The 24648-nt window shown below is 37.8% G+C and overlaps 1 protein-coding gene across 10 annotated transcripts in view; it reads left to right on the plus strand.

The window, feature by feature from the left end:
• The window catches only part of ARAP2 (ArfGAP with RhoGAP domain, ankyrin repeat and PH domain 2), a 156132-nt gene that overhangs the window by 53896 nt on the left and 77588 nt on the right, over positions 1-24648 (plus strand). For all 10 annotated transcript variants that reach the window (XR_004984430.2, XR_004984429.2, XM_036418854.2 and 7 more), the window contains 3 exons: positions 6562-6740; positions 18857-18972; positions 21499-21698. Coding sequence is in view for 8 of the 10 variants with exons in the window: in XM_036418854.2 (XP_036274747.1) it covers positions 6562-6740; positions 18857-18972; positions 21499-21698 (495 nt within the window). In the remaining 2 variants the exon portion in view is untranslated. The remainder of the gene's footprint in view (positions 1-6561; positions 6741-18856; positions 18973-21498; positions 21699-24648) is intronic.

Genomic DNA, 24648 nt, shown 5'->3' on the forward strand with positions numbered 1-24648 from the left:
GACTGCCTGTGTCTTTGAAGTGCTTATCACCTTCCCCTTGGCCTGTCAGAGTGAATCCCACATTTGCCACGTGGCCTGCATTTTAAGATAGACATGCCAAGTCAAGTTTCTACAGTGGTTAGCCATATTTACTTGCTGCAGTTAGAGGTTAAACAGGCACACTTTCTTTAAGTGGAATTTTCAACCCACACGTTGAAAAGTTATGTGTTTATAGCGGACCCTTGAATCTGTCTGTGATACATAGTTCATCTTTGTGATAGGAACTTAGTATAAGAATTTCATTAACTTTGATATAAGTTATTTATTAAATTAAGTTTAGGTCCTTAATTTTTGAAAGCATGAAAATACTGCTTTAGTGAAAATGGAGACTCTATTCACATAGAATTACTGAAGGTAATTTTCAAGTTCTTTTCATTGAAAGTCATTTTTACAGAGTAACAAGTCACATTTTCAAAAGTAAATGGATGTAGCCAGTCATAAAGGCTCAGTGGTTGAGCATCGATCTATGAACCAGGAGGTCATGGTTCAATTCCTGATCCGGGCATATGCCTGGGTTGCAGGCCCTAGTGGGAGGGTGTGAAGGAGGCAGCCAATCAATGATTTTCTCTCATCATTGATGCGCCTCTCTCTCTCTCTCTCTCTCTCTCTCTCTCTCTCTCTCTCTCTCTCTCTCTCTCTCTCCCCCTCTCTCTCCCTCTCCATTCCTCTCTGAAATCAATAAAAATATATTAAAAAATAAAATAAAAATAAAGATAAGAGGATGTAGTGATGTATGTGTTGTGTGTGCGTGTGTGTGTGTCTGTGTAACTTGTACATGTACATATACATAAATGCTATATTAGTGTCCATATCTTTAGTATGGAACCTTCAACAAGATTCTGATTATGTATCATTAAGTGTTCTTTTCCTTCCATGTATACAAATGATTACCTTTTATTTTGTGGGGAACTGAGAAATCAGTCAAATGAAATATGGTTTATGAAAGATTTGACTTAATGAATTTTAAGCCAAATTAAACTTTGTGTCCATCCCATTCATCATACAAGACTAACATTTAGAACCAAAAGAGGAAACGGTTTCCTCTCCTAACAGATGAATTCTTCACTTTGGGCAGGAAGGTTCCGAGTGACCTACATACAGCCGCTCCCCGCCTCCCCTGAAACCAGTGTCACTCCTTCCACAGTGCTGCACAGCACCCCCTTCTCAGACAAGGTGACAATTTGGCAACTTTTCTCTGCACATTGTCAAAGGCTCAATCCCCCCCTGTTGCCTCGTGCAATGCTGTCATTCTCTTAGTTGAAATAATAGCATTTTAAAAGTGCTCTTCCTCATATAGAAAACGTAGCCTGATTCTTTTTGTTCTCAAGCAGAGCCATGGGCCCTGGTCATGGAAGCTAAGGATCTCTTCATTTATCTGTATCCCCTTGGCACCTGTGGACACATGCAGACGTGTCACCGCACACATTCAAAAAGCAGGTGCTGTTTGAGGGAGCAGCTCTCAGCGTTAAAGCGGGGCTTGAGAATTCCGCGGGGTCCCTGTCCTTCCCACGCCACTTGCAGCACTGACTCTCAGCTGCAGGTCCCGTGTTCCTGTCCATCTTCGCCCCTTCTGGACTCCTGGGGGACAGGAAGGATCATTTTCCCAGCCATGTTTCTAGAGTCTAGAAATCTAGACTGTGCCACACAGCCCTCCAGTGGGCACTACAATACCGCAAGGTTTGCCCCATCCCTTCCCGCCCCTCCTCCCTTCTTTTATTTTTAAAGAACACTTGAGCTAAAAAACATCAATTCCCCTTAGTTGTTTGGGGCAAGCATTCTTAGCTGTTTTGGAATCGCCAGTGTTCCAGAATAAAGGCATGGCACATTTGCTCCCCAGAGGGAGAGCCGGGCGATGAACAGTTCTCTGTTGCATCCTTTGATAGGCCTCTCATGATACAGTCGGCCACATACTGTGAGTCATTTTCCTGTCTTTCTCTCTCTGCTACGTCACATCTAGTCCATCAGCAGATCTTACCAGTCTGAGTTGGGAATTATGTCTGTATTCAGGCCAATACTCAACAGTCCACCACTTCCACTCTACTAGTAATACAAGCCACCCTGTGTGTCTGGATCATTGTATGAACCTCCCTTGGTTGACAACAGTCATATTCTCACTACAGCTGTCAGAGCAATCCCTCAGCAAGAACGTCAGGTCATGGCGGTCCACTCCAGGTGGTCTGTGTCTTTCCATCTCCCTGAGAGGACAGCCCCTAGGATGCCCAAAAGCCCCTCGTGGGTGGTCCTGGTCCCGCTGTCTTTGTCTCCTGTGCTCTCCTTAACTGGTCAAACCTGCCGTTGTTTTGGGGTCTTAACACTTGCTACTTTTTGTGTGTGTATTTTTTGTTTTTTATTCCCGAATGTTCCTCCTGCAGCCTTCCTCCTGACATGATCTATGACTCCCACTTCCTTTCAGCTTTTGCTTCACCATCACCTTCCTAGGCCTTTTCTATTAGTCTATACAAAATAGCACCTCCCAGTATCCCTCATCTCATTCTTCATTTTATCCTATGGCACACCTCACTGTGTAACAGGCTTTTCTGTATGTTATTGCCTTCCTTTCCGCACAGAGTGTGGTGAACTCCAGCAGAGCGAGGCCATGATCGGTGTTCCTTCTTCCATTCCTGGTGTTCACAATAGGTGTTGGGTGGTAGTGGGCACTCAGTAAATATTTGTATGAATGATTGGTTATTGATTTCAAGGACAAGCCCAGTGTGCAATACTTCCTTCCCTAAGATTGAACATGGGTTACTTTGAGTGATTTAAAAAAACAACAGCACTGTTATCAGATTATATCAAAAGTAAGGGTCCATTTAAACTTGGTTAGATTCTGTTATTAATCTGTCACACAGCCCTTGCATAGTAATACCTAGTGTAATATATCCTTTGTTGCTAATATTTATGCGTACTACTAAATTCAGTAGTCTGGAGAGCTTTAATCCAGTATTCTCTGCTGTTGAATTTTTTTAAAATTTCCTTTTTTTTTTTTGAGTAGTATACCACAGTTGGCATTCCTGAACACCTCAAGAACTAATTTGAGGTTTGAGGGAATTCCTGTTATCTTTTACTTACATTCTAGCATAATTTCAAGAAGGTGGCAATTTGTTTCTTCTACTTCTCCCCCCCCACACTTTTTTTTTCTTACTCTCACCTGAAATATTCTACTTTGAGCAGGGCCATATCTAGGTCAAAGCATATCCTCAGAAGGAATGGTGCATGGACACACTCAAGAAATATTTGTTATTGGAAAGAATAAAAGTACCTTGGTGTGAAGAGCTGGCAAAAGCTAGCATAGCATCTAGCTTTGCCCAAGACACTTTGCCCAAAGGGGGAAAAAAAAATCATTATTTGTTTTGGAATATTGTGACTTACCAAGCATATTTACCATGCTTAAGGAAGCACACGCCATACAGCCACATACCAAGTGCAATTTGTAATCCATTTTGTTGTGTTTGAATTGTCTGCATCATTGTTTATCTCTATTGTCGTAGGTTATTAGAATACACTGAATGTTACTATTAATTCCTAGTCTTCTTCCTGACAGTTTCCTTCCTATTAGTAGAGGAGGCTTTTAAGAGCGAGGTAATTCTTTAGGCTGTAAGGGAAACATTTGTTGAGATGAAGCCATAATTTGCTTAAGTCCAACAGGTGCAATTGCCTGTTTCAAATTATTTCCAGACACTGAGACCTATGCTCATAGTAATCCAGAGGCCGCAACGTAAAAGTATAACCAGCATTTCAAACTCAGTGACTTAGGTGGATGAACACAGCCAAAACTTACCTACTGTTTACTTAGCAGGGATATCATTTGTGTTGAAACTAATGATCATGAGTAATAACCAAGTTAAATGGAAGGTCTGTTGTCATAACTGAAAATATAATAAATTATTATTGTACAATCCGGATCTGTTTATGTGGATGCAAAATGTAGAATAGCTACTGCCTATTGACATTGACCTCTTTACTGGAAGGTTTTATGTCTTTTAGTTTATAATGATGCCAGGGGAATTCAGTAAATATTTTGTCCTGATATATAGGAACAAGCTCTGTTACCTGGGGATTATGGAACACATGCCATACACATTGTTGAATGAGAGTTTAACAAATATTTTGGTCTTGGCCATTAAAGACACAACTAACTGTTTTTAGTCGACTTGAAGACAGGCAAGAAGGAAGATAATTTTAAAATTAAGACATATTATGAAATAACTGTTTTTAGTAGTTTTCAGGGTGAGCAAATACAAAGATAATTAGAATTAAGGGTTCTATTATGAAATAACTCATATTTTAATGTCAGCAAGTCTAATATGGAAACTATGTAATAACTCAATTTACAATGGAGTTATTCTGGCAAAACCTGTCCTAGAAGTCTCTAAGACATTGCTCAATTTCCCATGCTTTGGTTAAGAGTCTCTTCCTCCTTCAAATTTTTTTTTACCTGGAATTCTATTTTGCCTTGATATCCATCTCTCACTCTCTCTCTCTTTTTTTTTTTTTCCCCCCTAACCAATTTTCCAGTCTCATAGATACAGTTGTAATTCAAGGTTTGTCCATTTCTTCTTCTTTTATATTAAACGTTTATCCACATACCTGGGTCTGTCTGCTCTGGTATAAATTGCATTCATTTGCATGTTGCTCTCAGTCTTCCTAGAAGCTCATGGACACTGAGAACCTGAGGAAGTCTGTTAATAAAATGGAATTTTCAATTCATGACACCTAGGCACCTGTTATTCTGAGTAACCTAATTTTTGTGAACACCTGTCAAATATATTCAAAGCCTCAGCTACTTTTTACTCCTTTTAATGTCTTAGCTCTTTATAAGTTATTTTGTTTCCAGTTTCATTGTACTTTTAAGACTCTCTTGTCTTATTCCTGAATCTCCAAGCTTTCTTTTTGGTCTACCTATCATCATCTTAATCATGCCCCTTCCTTGTTAAGAATCTTGAATTTCCTTTGCCTCTGTAATAAAGATAAAATTTCTTGCACAGATTCTGGAGAGAATTTATAGCACTTTTCCCCATTATTTTCTTGTGTGTTTAAAAATTATGAATATGTTCATCTATAAGTTGGTCCTTGAGTACATGTTGATTTGTTTTGCTTTTTTTCTTGTGTTTTCCTCTGCTTAAAGTTATAATATTCTGCTCTTCTCTCTCCTATCCTAAACCTGTTTTGTCTTTTCAATTGCTCCTTGTTCTCAAGACCTACCATAAACTTCCCTCTTTTCATAGTGCCAGCAACAATTGTCTGACAGTGAAAATATTTGATTCTCTTAATTTGAACACTAACTTGCTGTGTGATCTTCAGCAAATCACTTACCTTCATTAAATTGACATTTATTATTTGATACTATTTGATTAATATTTATGGCACTAGAGACCCAGTGCATGAAATTCCTGTGCCAGCTGGCAGTCAGGGCCCATTGGGGCCTTCAGGCTGGCAGTAGGGGCCTTCCTTTGTACTTTGCCACCCCCCTGGTGGTCAGTGCATGTCATAGTGAGTGATGGAACTCCCAGTAGAACTCCTGAGGGGACACTTTGCATATTAGCCTTTTATATATGTAGATTTGTGTTTCATTATGTGTTTATATCTAACTTGCCTTATAGCTTTGGTTGCTCTTTGGGGAGTAGATTAAAAAAAAAATTCTTGTTCCTGTAACAGTGTGTTACACATAGATGACGGTCACTTAGCTTTTGTGGAAAAAAGTGAGAAACCCAAATTTCAATTTGCCAAATGTGAGAATGGAATGGGTGAGTGAATATCAGGCAGCATACCCTTTACTATTATATATTTTCAGTGATGGAAAGTAATAATTTTCTGGGCATTTGAGTAACTTCATTGCCCAGACAGTATGAAAATTATTTGGTCACATTATTACTTTCTTCTATTAAAGAAAAAAAAAATCAATCTCACAAATAATCTAAAACAGTGCTTTTGAAACATGAACATGGACATAGGTCACACGGGGACCTTGTTAAAAGGAAGATTTGTTTTTTTGTTTTTTGTTTTTTAAATAAATATATTTTTATTGATTTCAGAGAAGAAGGGAGAGGGAGAGAGATAGAAACATCAGTGGTGAGAGAGAATCATTGATCGGTTGCCTCCTGCCTGCTCCCACACTGGGGATTGAGCCTGCAACCTGGGCATGTGCCCTGATTAGGAATTGAACCATGACTTCCTTATTCGTAGGTCAATGCTCCACCACTGAGCCATGCCGGCCAGGCTGAAAGGAAGATTCTTCTTCATCATGTCTGGGGGCGGGTCTGAGAGTGTGCATTTCTGATAAGCTCCAAGGCGGAGCCAGTGTCACTGGAATACAGGACAACTGAGTAGTGTGTGTTATTTGCTTTTCCTTACAGAATTGAGTATTGGCCCTGCCTGCAGCAGCATGCACAGTGTACTGGTGGGAAAGAATCTTCGCATTATCTGTTTGTAGAGAGGGAGAGTAGGTTCCTGGTCCCTGTTCCTATGTGTGTATAATGTATGTAAGTATGAATACATGTATTTTGTTCCCTTCTTTATTTTCAGAGGAGAGAAATGACTGGGTCGGCATACTCCTAAATGCACTGAAATCGCAGTCCCCCTCCTCGCAGTCTCAAGCAGCTGCTGCACCTGAGAAGTGTGGATATCTTGAATTGAGAGGTTATAAAGCCAAAGTTTTTACTGTGTTAAGTGGAAGCAGCGTGTGGCTCTGCAAAAACGAACAGGTGAGCTGTGTTACTGCAATTGCAAATTGCAGTCCCTGCTTACATTAGCTGCTGTGTTCTGTTGGGCTTATTAGTGTTTTTACTTACAGTCCTGCCTATGCCTTGAGTATTCCACTAAATATAACAAAGTTGTTTTGCTGAATTTTCTCAGTTCATTCAGCAGCAAAAAATGTCATCTCTATTAGAGTTGAGACTAGACATCACCTTTCTAAGGGACTGAGGAATAGAATCATTGAAAATAATGTTTACAAAGTATTCCTTAGTGGAAGTAACATCATAAAACTACATGAGAAAGTAATGAAGAACAAATTACACATTACCGCTGTTGATGAAATAGGCACCTCTTGTGTTTCTTTTGTTTTTGTGACAAAATTATAGAGAAAAGCATGTATTTTCTTGAGTTTACAGCATTTTGGCTTTTTTGTTTTAGCAGAGGAAATAATTTACTAGAAACAAGTGATTGATATACACGCATTCATACATATGCACATAAAAACACATATCACATAAATGTGAATAAAATAGGCTTAACTTGTTATTGAATTTGGTTAATATGGAAAGACTCAATAGAAAGTTTCAATGTTAGGAGCTACTGATGTTAAAATAAAGTTTAATAAATTTTATTAACTTCATTTGATTCTGTAGTCCTCCCTTTCTCTAACATATCTTGTTTTTAATATGTATAAGAACATTCCTTATCCCTTTTTGGGAATTAATTCTTATCTAATCTTTCAGCTTAGAATATATTAAATGTTTAGTAATGATTTGTGGAATTAAACGGTGTGTTTTGGATAGCTGAGCTAAAATGAATTCATTGTATGATACAGTATAATGGGTTATGATATTGTGAACTATGATGCTGACTATTTTCATAACAAAAATAGTGAAATAATCTCAAAACAAATAGTTTAAAAAAAAACATTAACCCTAGATCTTTATCCAAGCCATCCCCTGGAACTTCAGTGCGAACTTACTCATTACATTTTCTGGGATGAGATTTCTTAGCCAATTAACTGTGGACAGCATCGATTGAACACTGTTGGCATATTAATAACTTGGATAGTTAGCCTGTTTCTCAAGAATAGTGATGTGCAGCTTAATAATGTGTATGAACTCAATATGAACATTTTCCGATTGTGAAGTAAGATGATTAAAACTTTTCTTATTGGGATGGTGATTAAAAATGCATAATTTGCATATATCAGTATGGAAGTTTCTTTGTTAAATGAGTTCCACAAAATAATTGAGGTATTTATCTTTAGTTGCATAAACCTGATGGGCTTCAAATTATTAGTTTAATTGCTTACATTCGTTAGAATGTCTGAGTTTGTTATTCTCTAGAAGTATAATGCTTTTAAGGTTTTACTAATATCTTCTGATTAGTGAGAAATATCTGAAATTTTTGTTTTAACATTAGTATTTGAGTATAAAAAAGGATAATAATGACTACCATTTGTTGAGTACCAACTACTGTGCTAATTAATTTATAAACATTCCCTTTAATCTTACCCACAAATATGGGAGGAAGATATTCTTTTTCATATTGTATAGCTGAGGAAAATGAGGATTAAGTAACTTGTTGAGGATTTCAGTTCATTAGGCAGAGTTTAATTTAAAACCAGAACTTTGTAACTCTAAGTCTAGCTTCTTAGCCGCTATAGCAAACTATCTTTTTAAACTGTGTGTTGAAAAGAAAATTTGTGGCCTGTGACCTTTTAGAAACAGACGGAGATTTTTTCCTTGAATAATTTAGTTGCCTGGAAGGTTCACAGTGTGCACTCAATAAGCATTATACCATGCCAGGCACTGGAAAAATGATGCGCTGATGGGAGGACACAAGTCTTGCAGGAGGAAAAGCCAGAGAAGAGCAGTGTCCATGATAGATGGTGAGCACAGGGCTCTGTCAGGCTTGTGTAGGAGTTACAGAGAGGTGCAGAAATGGGCATCTAATGAAGTCTGAGAATTAGAACACTTCCGTGTACATAAATAGTGAGTATATTCTCCTTAAAATTAAAGCAATAATACTGGACCCCTCCTCATCTTTTGAGAAATAAACCTCTTTTAAAAAAATGTATGTTTTTTTATAAATTGATTTTATAGAGAAATGAAAGGAGGAGAGGGAGAGAGAGATAGAAAAATCAATGAGAGAGAAACATTGATTGGCTGCCTCCTTCAGGGATTGAGCCCACAACTTGGTGACTCTTGGTGCCTGGAGCAATTCTCAACCAACTGAGCTACACAGCAGGACAATAAACCTGTTTTTGATGGATGCATATTTCAAGTCCTTTTTAATGCATTAACATATGGGTATATTACACACACACACATAGACACACATCCTTGCAAAGTGTGTTATTGTTTGTACGTGTGCTCTTTTAAAAATTATATCAGATTCATCATGTTGTATGGAGCCAATTCTTAAGGGACTTAGTCTAAAGAACTAGTTGGCTAAAGACTGGCTGGATGAATCAAGGACGGTCCTCTATGGTTAGCCGTGACATACTCTTCCAGTTGTATTTATTTTTACATTCTAGGGCAGTGGTTGGCAAACTGCAGCTCTGTTGACTAATGAGTTTACCCACCACTGTCTTAGGGCATGCCATTCTTCCAGAGGAAAGCTGCCCATTGGTTTGCTCACATGGTTTTAGCAAATTGTGTGAAGAATTTGGGTGACATGCTGAATAAGGAGTCTTGCTTCTGAATGGGCAGGGCTTTAAGCTAGTGTTTTAGAAAAGTACTAAGAGATAATAGAATGGTTTAGTGTAACTTCTAAAAGTTTTATACACACACTACACAAAGTAATCTTGTGATTTTTTTAAAAAGATGATGGAAAAATCTCATCAGAAAAATGTAAGGGTTGTTTGATTTGAACCTCTGTATCTTAATTTCTACTGGCGCTCATTTAGTTCCATGTATCAAAGCTTAATTATTTTTAAAGCTTAAAAAAATTTAAGATTGAATTTATTGCCCACATATCTTATAGTTTGACTAGGACCAAAAAAAAACCAAACAAAAAAACAAACAAACAAAAACAAACAAAAAACAAAACATTGACTTGCACCACCCTAACATGAACAGTTTTCACTTTCCTTTTCTCTGTTTGTACATAGTCTTCCTAAGTTACTCTGGAGGTGACTAGAAAGAGTAAAAAGAGGATAGAGATGGAAGGGTGGCTATTGCAGCATCTGTGGAAGGGCTATTATCACAGAAGCTTGGGAGCGCATTTAGAACAGAGAAGACTGGACTGCACAGTGCCAGTTCCAGGTTTTCATTCTTGATCTGCTGTTAACTGGCACAGGTAATTAAGCTAATCTCCTTAGATTTAAAGGAATCATGTGAAAAAGAGAGAGAGATTATTATTAAAATTCAGCTATCTGAACTCATTAGACACATGGACTTAGGTTTTCTGAAGATGGTATGTTAGAATCTGTATTTGTAGAAAGTATCCTAGATAAGTCAGTGACAGGTGATGCAAGACCACACCCAGTAAAACACTGCTCCTAAGCTCTCTTTGGCAGAACTAGAAGCATCCATATTAAGTGAAGGAGATATTTCTGGAGTTGGAAAATGTGTAAAAACAATCTTCCAGAACTTTGAGTGGTTCATCATTCATTAACTTGGGATTGCAAAACCTCTTTTTGTGATTGTTGCATTTGTAAGCATATAATTTTCTTGATTGAACATTTTGAAATGTTGCCAGAATCATTGTTAGTGGTAATAATATATATTTTTTAAGTCTGAAGAACTGATACTAATAAATTATATATAGTTCTAAACTATAGCTACTGGGTTTTGTGTGTGCTGTTGTTGTTTTTCTGTTGCTAAAAATGTCAGTAATTTTATATAAATTTTCATTTTTTCAGCTTAAAATCCTATTATTATTTTCTTCACCTAGACTTCTATTAACAGGATAATGCTTTATTGGAGAAATTAAAACTCCATTTGCAAAGTTAGCATAAAAGAAAGTGTTTGAAAAACAATTTGAAACTGTTAGACTCCATATGTTCATGTAACTCTGTGTATATCTGGAAATTTACTCTTAATTTTGTTGATTATTGCTAATCTTTTCTAAAGCTGTTTCTCTACTTCCAATAGGTGTCCCTAAGATTCCATGTGATGCATCCTTACAAATATATTTTTAGTAATTATTTTACTTTTTCTGGATCTGTTCCTTCTACTGAATCAAGAACTTGAATTAAATAGAAATTTCTTCCTTCTCTCTCTCCCTCCCCCTCTCTCTCTCTCTCTCTCTCTCTCTCTCTCTCTCTCTCTCTCTCTCACTGACTTCACATCTAGAAGAAGGAATAGGGAGAGAGAGAAACATCTATGTGAGAGCGAAACATTGAACAGTTGCCTCCTGTATGTGCCTCAACTGGGGATCAAGCCTGCAACCTGGGTATGTGCCCTGACTGGGAATCAAACCTGAGACTTTTCAGTGTCCTGGAAGATGCTCCAGCCCAGCCAAACCAGCAGGGCAAACCTTCTTCTCTTTTGAGAGAAGTGGCATTGTAACGGAAAGGGAGATGCCAGTCTTCACATTCTCCTCCATGGTTCACTGACAAGTCTCAACTCTGAGGAATCAGCACAGATTTCTCTTTTTCTCAGATGGACAGTTCCACCATTTACTTTTTCTGTCTTTTTCTTTTCCTTTCAATAATTAGCAGATTGTAAGAACTGAAACTTGAAGTAGATCTTGGCTAGGTAGGAAAAATGCCTTTAGGGAATGTTGTTTGTTTTTTCCAGATAGGCTGTAAAAAATAGAAAAGAACCACAAGGAGATATCAAAACATTCTTTAGAGAGTAAGATAGCAAAGTAGAAACTGATACTAAAATTATTATTTAAAGTTATTTTTCATTAAAATTGATATACAGTATTATATCAGTTTCAGGTGTACAACATAGAAATTCCTCATTTTTATACCTTACTATGTGACCATCTGTCACCTTTAGTTATTACAGTATTATTTACTATATTCCCTATGTTGTACCTTATATCCTTGTGATTTATTTTTTTAACTGGAAGTTTTGTGCTTCTTAATCCCCATCCCCTTTTCCACCAATTTCCTCCCCTCTTTCAAGCATCAGTTTGTTCTTTGTATCTATGAGTTTGTTTCTCTTTTGTTTCTGTTTTTTGTTTTGTTTGTTTTTCTTTTAGGTTCCACATATAAGTGAAATCATATTTGTCTTTTTCTGTTTAAATTATATTCTCTAGGTCAATTCATGTTATCATGAATTGAAAGCTTTCATTTTTTTATGGCTGAATAATATTCTTCTGTACGCATGCACCACTTCTTTATTCATTTATCTATTGATGGACACCTAGGTTGCTTCCATATCTTGACTTTTGTAAACAATGCTGCAGTGAGCATAGGGATGCACATATCTTTTTGAATTATTGTTTTCATTTTCTTCAGATACACACCCAGCAATAGAATTGCTGGGTCACATATTAGTTCTATTTTTAATTTATTTTGGAATCTCCATACTGTTTTCTGTAGTATAAAATGATTTAACTATTTACTCATTTGCAAAACTTTATGGTGCTATCATCACAGAAATTAAATATCAGCCCGTTAAATCTTTAGGACCATCTCACAGCACTACCCTCCAAAGTGTTTAATTTTTGCAAATTTCATTCTATTTCTTGGCTTATGTTTTATGTGCCTGTGATGTAGTATAATTATGATAGTTTTTCTCCATATTATTACTTCATCTTTGTATAAAATGAGTTGTGTAGTTGAGTTTGTATAGGTTTTATGACAATTCACTCTACTTCTGTATTTATTCATCTATTTTACAAATTTTTATTGGGCACCTTCTCATTTTTGGGGAATGCTCTAGGCAGTAGAGGTTCAGTGGGAACCCAAAATATACTTCCTATTTATTACATTGTGATAGGTCAGTAAGATTTCTGGAGTCTTTGGTATATAATCTCTTCCTTTTTTTATTACTTTTTGGCAAGAATATTTATGGCCTTTTCCTAAAGAATTATTTAATTTAAAATGCTCTTAGCCATGTGAATAGCTATCAGTTTCATTTTAACCTTAAAAGTGTTGTGTTATTTTCATATTCCCCAACTAATGGAATAAATATTTACTTTATTCACTGCTTTGTCCTCTGGAATTTTACACACGTAGGCAGTAGTTAGCAAACATTTCATAGAATGAACTTGTTGAATTAATGGACATTTACAGCTGTTTTCTTGATGAAAGAGTTTATCTTTTAAAATATTTTTCTTTTAAAATTATGCTCTTTGAATTGTCTTTGTATTTTCTTCGCTTATTTATTGGGATTTTTGTCTTTGCTTAGAATTTCTTTAAACTCCTCAAATATAATATTAGTCCTTTTCTACAACTACTTTTCTGAGCTACTGTGTACTTTTCATTATTCAGTTGTTGGTTGTATAGAAATTTTGTTTATGTGATTAAATTATTCTCGTATTAGTTCAAAGCCTATAGATTTTCTGTATTCTGGAAAAATAATTGTTTTTATAAATTTACTAATCTTGAAATAATATGGATGTTGAATGGAATTCCTGCCCATGAATGTAAGACAAAATTAAGATATTGGGCTTTGGTTTCCATTTGTTATGTTGTTGTGAAAGCCTATCTGCCATCTTTTCCTAATGAGTATTTTTGAATATTATGTTAATATTAGCGGGATGATAACAGCCAGATGTCTTGCTTGGTGGGTTTGCGTATCCATTTAGTGATAATTATGGCATTGAGGTTTTAACTACATAAATTTACTTGATTAAACATTCTCAAATCAGTATAAAAAGAGGCTCATAATGTTCCCTGGTGTCTGGCGTGGGTCTGAAACTCTGATAGAATTTAAATAGACCTCATAGGGCTATGGGTTGTGTGGTGCAGAAAGAAGCAGCAGGAAGTAGGTGGTGGCCTCCGATTCTCTGGGTTCTGTATCTGGCCAAACTGTGCATCTGGTGTTTCCCAGGAAGCCTGGTGCCAATGCCACACAATGCCACATCTGTTTTCAACAAATGTCTCAGCATTACGTTCTTAAATGCCTGGCATGGATACCTGGCATCCAGTGTTTCTCAAAATAGGCTTTGAGATTTCAGCATATTTGGGGTTAATAGACTCTTCTTTATTTTTTTTCAATTTAGGAATCAAACTTTTATTTTGCAGTCTTCACTATGTAGTTTCAACCAGTTTTCGTTGTTTCAAATCTGTACAAATAACCCAGTATCGCGGTAAATACTTAACCATTAATTCTAATGAGGATGTTTAATATGGAGTCATTGGTGTGGCTACTTCCAGCCATTCTAAATAAAATGGAAATTTTTTTTATTGAAGACAAATTCTGGCTTTAGAACCCTCAAATGCAAGGATTGTCTGGATATATTAGACTCTCAATTTTATATTCATCAATCTTTATAAAAATGCATATATGGCAGATATTGCTGTATTTTGGTCTAGATAACCTAAATGACTCACCAGCAGCTAGTCATACCGCGAGTGAGCGGCTCAGCCAGGGTTGCCCCCGAGGCCTGACCCCACTGCCAACCACGGCATTGCTACAGCTGTCCCGGTGGGGGATTCGTGCTTTCTGAGATTCCGAATTCTCTGACAGCAAATTAAATGTGAAGTATCGGTTACTCCGTTTTTAGCTTTATGTTTTCTAAAATAATATTCTAGGCATTTCATTTTTATTGTATTGTGTGTCTGTATGTGTGTTTGTTTTTTAATCCAGTTTATGGCATTTTAAGGATTGGAAATTTGGCTTGTTCCTGACTTGTATCTATTTTTCAAAATGAGAATAGTGCTAACAATCAGATTGCAGTTAGTGGGTAATTTATTTTAAATTTTCTTGAACGTCTACCATGCACATTCCATCACATTTGAAAAGCATATATATGCCTGTTATTTTTATGCACGTATTCTCTGGTAATTAGCTTTTGAACAGGTAATATCTTCAATTGGCTTTAAACTTAAGCAGGTAGAAAATAACACTTGCTCACACCAGAAACTGTGTAGCGCCTACTGCGGACCAGGTGTTTATTCTTCTGAGCATTTTTAAAGGTATGAATTTAATGCTCCCCACAGTGATGTAATAGCTACCACTGTTATCTCCATTTTACAAATGAGTGAACTTCGTGAAGCAAGAGAGGTATTGTGTATCAAGCTGGTCTGGGTTTTGTCATTTGTCCAGTCAAGTGTCACTGCCTCTGGAAAGCCTCCTATGCCCACAGTTCCTCTCTGGGCTGGATTCGGTGCTTCCCCTACAGGCATCTCCACACTTTTCTTCCAGGGCCTTATGGCAGTTCCCTCATTCTTGCCTTACACCGAATCTTCTCCAAGGCGGGCATCCTGTCTTGGGCTTTGGGGCTGACCCAGAACTTAGCACACTTTCGGGCACTTGCTAAGTACTTCATACATGCTGTTTTGCCAGGACACATTTTCCCATTTTAAAAGAGGGCGTGTCTGCTCTGCCTTCTTCACAGAATTCTTCAAGAAAGCAAATGAGGGTTCACAGCTGTCTGTCAGCTTCAGAGCACTACACAAATAGCTAAGAAGCCCATGATGGAGTGCTCTGTATGTGCTCAAGGAAGACCTATGTTTTCAAGCCTCTAAGTATTAGCATAGGGGTTGGCACCCAGGACAAATGGGTTCCTGATAAAGCCCAGTGTGTCACTGAGTTTTGACCAGCCTCTCTTTACCATTCATCCTAATGATTTCAAATGATCTCACGGTCTTGATTCCCCACCACTGGTTCCGCTCTCTAATTGTGTGTTTCTCAGTATTGGCAACATGTGAGAATCACAGGCTTGAAGTTTTGCTTTTCAAAATTATTATTTTCAAATGTATTTTTTAATTGATTTCAGAGAGGAAGGGAGAGGGAGAGAGAGAGAAACATCAATGATGAAGGAGAATCATTGACAGGCTGCTGCTGCTGCCTGCACGCCCCATAGTAGGAATCAGGCCTGCAACCCAGGCATGTGCCCTGACCAGGAATCAAACCGTGACTTCCTGGTTCACTGGTTAATGCTCAACCAATGAGCCACACCAATCTTGAATTTTCTTTGTTTTTTAAAGGAAGATTCTTAGGTTCTGCTTTCTGACTCGTGGAATCAGACTCTCAGGTGGGAGTGAGACATCTACATGGTTAACTTTGATGAGCATCAAGGAATGAGATCTATTCTATAATAAATATGTTCTAAATGCTGTCTGAAAAGATGGCTTAATGTCACCACAGATATTTTTAATAAGAAACACAGTTGTTTCTTATTTAATAGCTCTCGAGAGCCCTGACATTTATCTTGTTCCTCTGCGGTACATTTCACAGCCCATTTGTGCTGGCGAGTTCAGTGGGTCCTCTAATTACTCCAAACCATGAGGCCGTAGCAAGCGGCTGATGAATGGGTTGTAATTTTAGCGTTGCCGATCCTCACGGATTTTGTTTGTAACAGAACTTTCAGCGTTGTGAGTAGACCTCTCGTGACTTGCATGTAGAGAGGAAGGACATCTTTCCAGGCTGGAGCCTTGAAGAGGCCCATCAGTTTTCATAAAGGTTGTCAGTCTTCCCCTCTGCTGGTCTGATGGCTGGGTGTGCACTGTGCCCTTAGTAACCCACGGTGCCTGCAGGCCAGACCCCCCTCAGAAAACACAACCGGCAGTGATCTGATAGCCAGCTCTTGTCAAATGCTTCATTACTCACAACTGTTGGGAGGAAATGCAGTTTAGCAGTTTTATTCTAAAACTATCCCTGCATCAAGCTGGGCCATCAGAAACCCTTTCCAAAAATATCTTCTCTTCTTACTACCCCTACTTTATTTCATTTTTAAAAGAGAGCTGCATTTCCAATCCCATGCATGGGGGGTTTCTCGAACAGTTGCATTTTCTAGCCTGTCCCATGCTATGATAATCGAGGGTTTGCTTGTAATTTAATTAGTAAGTATAACTCTGAAAGCATATGCTGAAACACTGCTATGGAGCATGTTGGAAAAGTTTGATTCCCTTCTGTCTATATAGGTCATGTTAAGCACTGATTTTTGTTCAGTGGGTTTACTATACAAAGAAGTATACCACATTCTTCTAGTTATTTTACAACACTTGGCATATCTCTACATCTTTTATATTATCAACTCAATTTTTTAGCTTGTTTCTCCTAGCAAAAGGAGCCATTTGTTCCTTCGTCAGAAAAAAAAAAAAGTTTTTTAATTGATAATTTATGAGTTGTTTTCTTATCCTAATTAAAAACTTTTAAATTAAAAAAACATAAGCGAAAGAATTTACATGCATCTATCCATAACCTTGGACAGACAATAGTGGGGTGAAGGCCACGGGAGGGGACACGAGGAGGGTAGAGGGGGTCATTAGGCGAAAAAAGGGGAAATCTGTAATACTTTCAACAATAAAGACCAATTTAAAAAAATATATAAAAGAAGACTTTCTGCAATTTGTGATGGAACTTCTGGATACCTTTGCAAGCGCGGGGACATTTTATTTCACTTATTTTATGTCAGGAATGTATCAAACTGCAGGGACAGCTCACCTGCAGGGATTTATTTGTTTTAACAAATCTCTTGGTGTAGGCAGTGGAGAGCAGAGGCCACCAGGGAGCAGGGTTCTTTCTGTTTGTTAACTCACTCTGACTCCTCCGAGTCCAGGAATCTGTCCTCGGGCTCAGGCTAAAGTGGCTTCTGTGCGTCTGGATGTTATTTCCCAGGAAGATGGAAAGGCAAGCTTTTCCTTCCACCTTCCTGCCCCAAGCCAGGAATGATTTCTGTTTTGTTGACCAGAGCTATGAGATATGGCCCTTCTCAGCTGCAAGCAAAATGAGAAAACAGTGCTTTTACTTTTGACCTGTGTCTCAGGAGAGACAAAGGGAAGAAGGCCCACGCATTGTTCCTTTCCCAGTCTCTGCCGGAAGTGCCCTTATTGGAAGTGGGCCGGCGTTTTCTGCAGTCTGCCTTTGTCATGGCTTCTTTTCCCAGCCATCATTTAATTTAGGCATTCCAATCACAGCCATTCTGCATCTCTTCACATAGATTAATTATATTTTTAATGTGTTGAGTTTATTCATTTGATAAATCAAATTCCCAAACCCTTGTGACTAGACAATATATTGCAAACTTTCATGTTTTTAAAATGCAGGCTGTGTACCATTTTGAGCAATTTCTAATCTTGGTGAGACAAACCAAACATAGTGGCCGTAGGTATTGAGCAAAAGGCAGTTTTCAAACCAAAATAGCAATGGAAGAGCTTCTTCAGAATCTGACCGAAAAAAAGAGGAATGTAATAAAATATTGGAAATGAGATAAAATTGTAAAATACCCCGAGTGGCTAGATTATTAGGATCTCTGAACACATAATAATCTGGCCACTCTGTATACATATATTAGAGGCCTGGGGCATGAACTCCTGCATGGCTGGGGGAGGAGGGGACATGGGCAGCTGGATGGCCTTGCTGCTTGTAGAACTCCTGGTTGAGGGGACAATTTGCATATTAGCCTTTTATTATATAGGATATACACTGAGTGTCCAGATTATTATGCGTTCAGAGATCAGAATAATCTGGCCACTCAGTGTAAGTACATTCAGAGATCAGAATAATCTGGCCACTCAGTGTAAGTACATTTGAGAGTAAATGAGAAATGATGTGACAGGACAGAGATGACATACAGTAGCACAGAGGAAGAGCAAAGAGATGGCTTGGGTTTCAGCCTCTTCCCACCACGAACAACTGCACTTTCCATGGAACGATCTTTCTGTGTCTGACCTCCCCTTCTTTTTACATAAATGGTAACTATAGCAGCCTCACAGTGTCTTTGGCTTCCCCACCTAGAAAACTGCTGGGCACGTGGTCCTAAAGCCAGGTGTGTGTGGCTCAAACAGCTATGTTCTACTCATACTTGTGTTTCATGTGAAAGAAACACATACTTGACTAAAGGGACCTTGTTATCATGTATTGAAAGTGACTACCTAAAAATAACTATTCAGTGCATTTTTTAAAATGAATTGTTTAATTCAATTCATATGTATTGATATATAGTCACATTTAGTAAGATGTATTGGGTTTTCAAGAATGTAACTGTACGTTTGACATTTATATGTTTGTTTTATCATTTTAAAAAATATTTTTCTTTAAACTAGGATTTTAAGGGTGGATTTGGTATTACCATAATCCCAATGAATGTGGCCAATGTGAAGCAAGTGGACCGGACTGTGAAACAATCTTTTGAAATAATCACGCCCTATAAGAGTTTTAGGTAAGCTGTACTTAAACATTATAAGTCTGTACTGCTGCAGGGCAGCTTTGGGAGCCACTTTTGCATGGCTAGTGGCAATTTTACTCCTTGTAGGACATTTAGTAAAACCGTGTTTTTACTTTGCATCCTGTTTAATTTCTTAGTCAATCTCTGTAAACACCTGTGAACGTGATCTGAAGAATCACAAGACCTGCAGTGAAATTTGAGTTTTTTTCTTAAAACATCTTTGTCTTAGTGGATTTAGTACGTTCATTTTTGTTATCGACAATTATATGAAATCTTACGTCACATTTTGAAGGAATAAAGTAAAAAGGGGATATTATATTGTCTTTAGGCTGTGTTGCTGTTTACCTTCTTTTAGCCTGATCAAGTATAGATCAGCCCCTAATTATAAATGTTCTGTAATGATTTCTTAAAAGAAGCTCCAGTTTAAAATGATGCTGAGTTTAATGGATCTCCTAGTATTTACTGATCAAATATTTTTTTTTTTGTTATATATCTTGTATTATGGTATTCTAGTAATTGTTCATTATCACAGTGAAACTCAATATATGTTCTTCATATGTGTCAGAATATTCTATGACTCCCTAGCTTTAGTACACAGAAGAGGCCTAAATCAGTATCTGCTGAGTTCAACCACATTAATTCATTTGTCACAAATAATTAGCAAACCACAGGGTAATATAAAGGTCAGAGGCAATTGTCAAAGTTCCTTAAAGACTAACAATTACTTACCAATTTCAAAAATACAAGTCTAGTACTCAATTTATCTGTCAAAATATGTCTGCTGGCTCCAATTTTAGTAACTATCAAAATATGTAAGGAATAATAAGCTTTATTTTCACATATGCAGATGCATGCTTCAACTGAAAATGTAGACATTGACTGAGCTGTTTTACTCACAACATGCTGACACCAAATCTATGGGGTTTTCCTCATACCAATCAATTCTCCTACTCTCTGAACACCAATCGGGTGTTCTACAATTCAGTTCTATTCTGCCACACTGGAGTGAGCATCAGACCCCACAGGCTTATAGCTCAGTTCCACAAGACTGTCCTCCAGATACCAGTTGCAAGTATTGGGTCCCAGAGTACCCACACTTCTGTGCACATTGACTATAAAATGTGATTCCCCTGACTCCCTTTCCCCCAGGTTTGATAAACTGCTGGCATTGTTCACATAACTTAGGGAAACAGTTTAATTACTATTGCCAGTTTATTATAAAGAATACAACCCTGGAAAGGCCAGATGGGTGAGCTGCAGAGGGCAGGGAACAAGGGATTAGTGGTACAGAGCTTCTACGCCCTCTCTGGAGTACCACCCCCCTCAGAAACTTGTTTTTTAGGGGTTTTTATGGTGGTTTCATTCCAAAGATATGAATGATCAACTCTTTGGACATTGGTGATTAACTCAATCATTAGTCCTTCCTCCTTCCCAGAGGTCAGGGGGTGGGGCTGGTTGAAAGCTCCAGCTCGAATCAAATGTTGGTATTTCTGGTGTCCAGCTCCAGTCTAGACTCCCAGCCACAAGTTATCATCTTAGCATATAAAAGACACGTTTATCATTCCAATGGTTTGAGAGCTATGTACCAGTATAGACCAAATATCTATTTTCCATGGAACCATATTGGCTGTGACCAATCCCTAAATAGAAAGAGAAGCCACTCAGAAATGTATAACTATTATAGTGATAATGGCATCATAAAGAACTTCAATAAAAATCCACGCAGGCCACTCAGTTTTCTTCCTGATTGTGTAAAATATGCTAGTCATCTATATTTTCATTGTATTTCAAACCATTTTCTTCTTCAGAACAGAAAATGGTAATGTGAAGCATTGTTCTGTGGGTCATTGACTGAGTAGGGCACATGATAGGTACTTGGTAAATTTTTCTTAAAGGAGTTTAAGAAACTGATGTTTAATATTTTTATTCTTTCACTGAGGCACCCAATAGACACTAAAATTTAGAATAAATCAAAACATGGCTAAAAATGAGTTAGAATTCTGTTGAATAGTAATCACTAAAAACGTTTGTTTCTTAAAGCCATCTGTAGATTCTTTGAATGACATAAGAATCTATTTTTAATACTAAAATTTTTAAATTTCTGGTGGGTAGTTTTGTAGTTTAGTTTCAGACTACCCTGGCATTTTTTTCTTGGGGAAATAATCCTATAAATCTGAAACTGACAGTCTCTCTTTCATTATTATATAACCACTACATAGGAAATGGCTTCTCATTTAAACTCTTAACCTAACAAGACAATTTTTATATCCTGGTTCGAAAAATATGATGTATTAATTTTGCTTCAAGATATATAAACGAAGGCATAAGCAATGTGAAAAATTAAAGGAAAAAATAGATTTCTAAATTAGATAATTAACAGAAGAGCCTATCCAACTGCCTGTAAGGCCTATTTTTCAGCTGCTGTTTAACGTGTGAATGAAATGAATATGCAACCTGGACATACCGCTTAATTGGCCTTTACCAGGGAGATCAATAATGCAGAAACGTTAATTGTTTCAGCTTTGTAGCCGAGTCTGAAAAGGAGAAACAAGAGTGGATTGAAGCTGTGCAGCAATCGATAGCAGAAACTCTCTCTGATTATGAAGTAGCTGAGAAGATTTGGTTCAATGAGTCCAACAGGAGCTGTGCGGATTGCAAAGCCCCGGATCCAGACTGGGCGTCCATCAATCTCTGTGTCGTCATCTGCAAGAAGTGTGCAGGTAATTAGTGATAACGTTATGTTCATCACTGTCTGGTGGCAGAGTGGCACTGGGTGCTCTTCATTGTCCTATAGTGCATCCCAGCTAAGGGTTGTGGAAAATAAAAACACAGAAAGCTCATTACATTTAAATCAATTTTAGAAATGTAATTCTGAATGTGCCTTATGCATGGCATGGGTATCAAAATTGATTTTTTAAGCATGTAATCATTTTTTGTGCCTACTGGTCCATGTATGGATTGTAAAAAGACAGCATCAACATTTTTAGATTTTAGGTGAATGTGGTTCAGAACACACGCTGAACACGATGTTCTTTGTATGATTTGTCCTTTTTTCCTTCGGTCATATTTCATAAATCCTGTTTTTCACAACAACGTTGTTCAGAGCTCTAAACTTGGTGTACCAGGTCCGGTACCTCTTCTAGTGAGAATTTTTATACAGAAGCATTTTCCAAGGATAGTGGAATTTATGAAAGTAACCAGTACCATGACTGGTTTTCCTGTTGTAGCCTTACACCTTACAGACCGTTAGTTCATTGCACTGGGAGCTCACATAATGGTCCAAGTGAAGGCAGGCAGTGGACCCCAGCTTAGGTGTGAAGTCATGGCGATCTTGGAGAAAGTTAGCCCCAACCCAAACTTGACTGCATCTCTTTGCTCTGCCAGGTTCTGTGCTGGGCCTAGGAATTAAAAAGATGTAGAAGACATGGAATTTCCTGCAGCAGAATATCAATAGTGATTATAATAGAGGAGGATAAGGGCAAGAATAGAGTACATGCCGAAACTGGTTTGGCTCAGTGAATAGAGAGCATTGGTCTGCAGACTGAAGGGTCCCAGGTTTGATTCCGGTCAAGAGCATGTATCGGGTCTAGTAATAATTAATGTCGTTTTTAAACATTCGTTTAAAATCTTGCTTGGCGTTGACTTGTATTGACATAACCTTCAAACACGTGGTATCTACAGAACGTGTGAAGTGCAATTAACAAGTTTTGCTTGAAAAAGTTTGTGTTTGGTTTGGTTTTTGTTGCAAAACTAGGGCTAAGAAGATGGCGGATGAAGAGCATATTCGGCTCTGCATGCTTTACGAGTTCCAATTAGGAAGAAAAGCAAGTGAGGCTGCAAAAAACATCTGTAGTGCTCTTGGTCAAGATGCAGTTAGCGCCAGAAAATGCCAGCGTTGGTTTGAGAAATTTCGCGAGGGAAATTTTTCATTAGATGACAAGAGTGGTCGAGGCCGTGTGTCCAATTTTGATCAAGAAGCTCTTCAAACTCTTTTGGTGCAAAATCCTCAAATTACCCAACAAGAGCTTGCGACAACTTTAAATTGTTCCCAAAAAACAATTTCCAATCAATTGCGTGCACTTGGCAAAGTCCAAAAGTTTGGAAAATGGGTTCCTCATGAGTTGACCGACAACAACCATAATCAAAGAGTCACAATTTGCAGTTCGCTCCTCTCTCGTCAAAACCATTTGCCGTTTTTAGAGCAAATTGTTACCGGAGATGAAGAATGGGTGCTGTATGTTAATTTGAAAAGGCTGCCTCAATGGTTGGACAAAAATGAGGCTCCACAGCCCCCGCCAAAACCTGACTTGCATGCGAAAAAAGTGATGTTGTGTGTTTGGTGGAATTTTAAAGGAATTCTTCATTATGAACTTTTACCATCTAACCAAACCATTACAAGTGCAGTGTATAGTGCCCAATTGGAAAGGTTAGCCCAAGCTTTAAGAGAAAAAGAACCCACGCTGATTAATCGGAAGGGCATAATTCTTCACCACGATAACGCACGACCGCATACTGCAAGAATCACTGCTGAAAAACTGCACCAGTTGGAATGGGAAGTTCTCCCTCAACCTGCATATTCTCCTGATATTGCCCCTTCCGATTACCATTTGTTTCGTTCTTTGCAAAACTTTCTTCTTGGAAAAAAATTTAATAATGAAGAATGCCTCAAAAATGCATTGACCGAATTTTTTGCATCAAAATCACAAGAATTTTACAACAGAGAGATTAAAATGCTTCCTGAGCATTGGGCACAAGTAGTAGAAAACAACGGCAACTATATTGTTGATTAAATTTTGTTGTATTGTTTAAATAAATTCGATTTTAAAAAGGTATTAGAAAACGACATTAATTATTACTAGACCTAATACATTGGTTGCAGGCACATCCCTGGTGGGGGGTGTGCAAGAGGTAGCTGGTGGATGTTTCTCTCTCATCGATGTTTCTAGCTCTCTATCCATCTCCCTTTCTCTCTGTAAAAAATCAATAAAATATATATTTTTTAAAAAGAGTAGAGTACAGGTTTCATTGAGTGACATGGAGGAGAAGCACCTAAGTCAGCTGGAGCCAGGACAAGAACAGTTTCTTTAAACCCTTAATACTCTCAGTACTACCACATTTCTCATCACCACAGGATAGATTTCCCAAACAGCCAATTAACAACATCAATAGCAGCAACAAAGAGCACCCATTAATCCCCCTCCACTTTGCATATGTTCCTTTCTAGTCTCAAGAAAACATAGCCTTTGTGTTGTGCAAGGCTGTTCTTTCTACCCATGCTCCCTTTCTTTCCTTTCTTCTCACTCTCTTCAACTATGGCTCCTTCTGTTTCGGCATATAAACCAGCCTTAGTCTGTCCTGTTAACACCAGCTTTCTGAAAATGTAACCATTCCCTCCTGTGTATAAATCTTTGTCCCTTTATTTATTTAATAGAGAAATGTTTTGAAGAGTGGTCATCTGCAAGGGTCTTCTTCATTTCCTTAACTTGCTAGTGTTTCTTTAGCATCTCTTAGTCTTCTTTTCTCTCTATTCCAGTAAAAATGTTCTCCCAACATTTACCAATGTACTTACTCTACCTCTCCGTGTCTGTGTGGTCAGTTCCAGTCTTTACTGTCTTCTGCGATATTTAACAATCTAATGCTTATAACTTCCCATCCTCCCTCAACTTCCAG

The sequence above is a fragment of the Pipistrellus kuhlii genome, unplaced genomic scaffold (genome assembly GCF_014108245.1).
Source record: "Pipistrellus kuhlii isolate mPipKuh1 unplaced genomic scaffold, mPipKuh1.p scaffold_m20_p_1, whole genome shotgun sequence".
NCBI lineage: Eukaryota > Metazoa > Chordata > Mammalia > Chiroptera > Vespertilionidae > Pipistrellus > Pipistrellus kuhlii.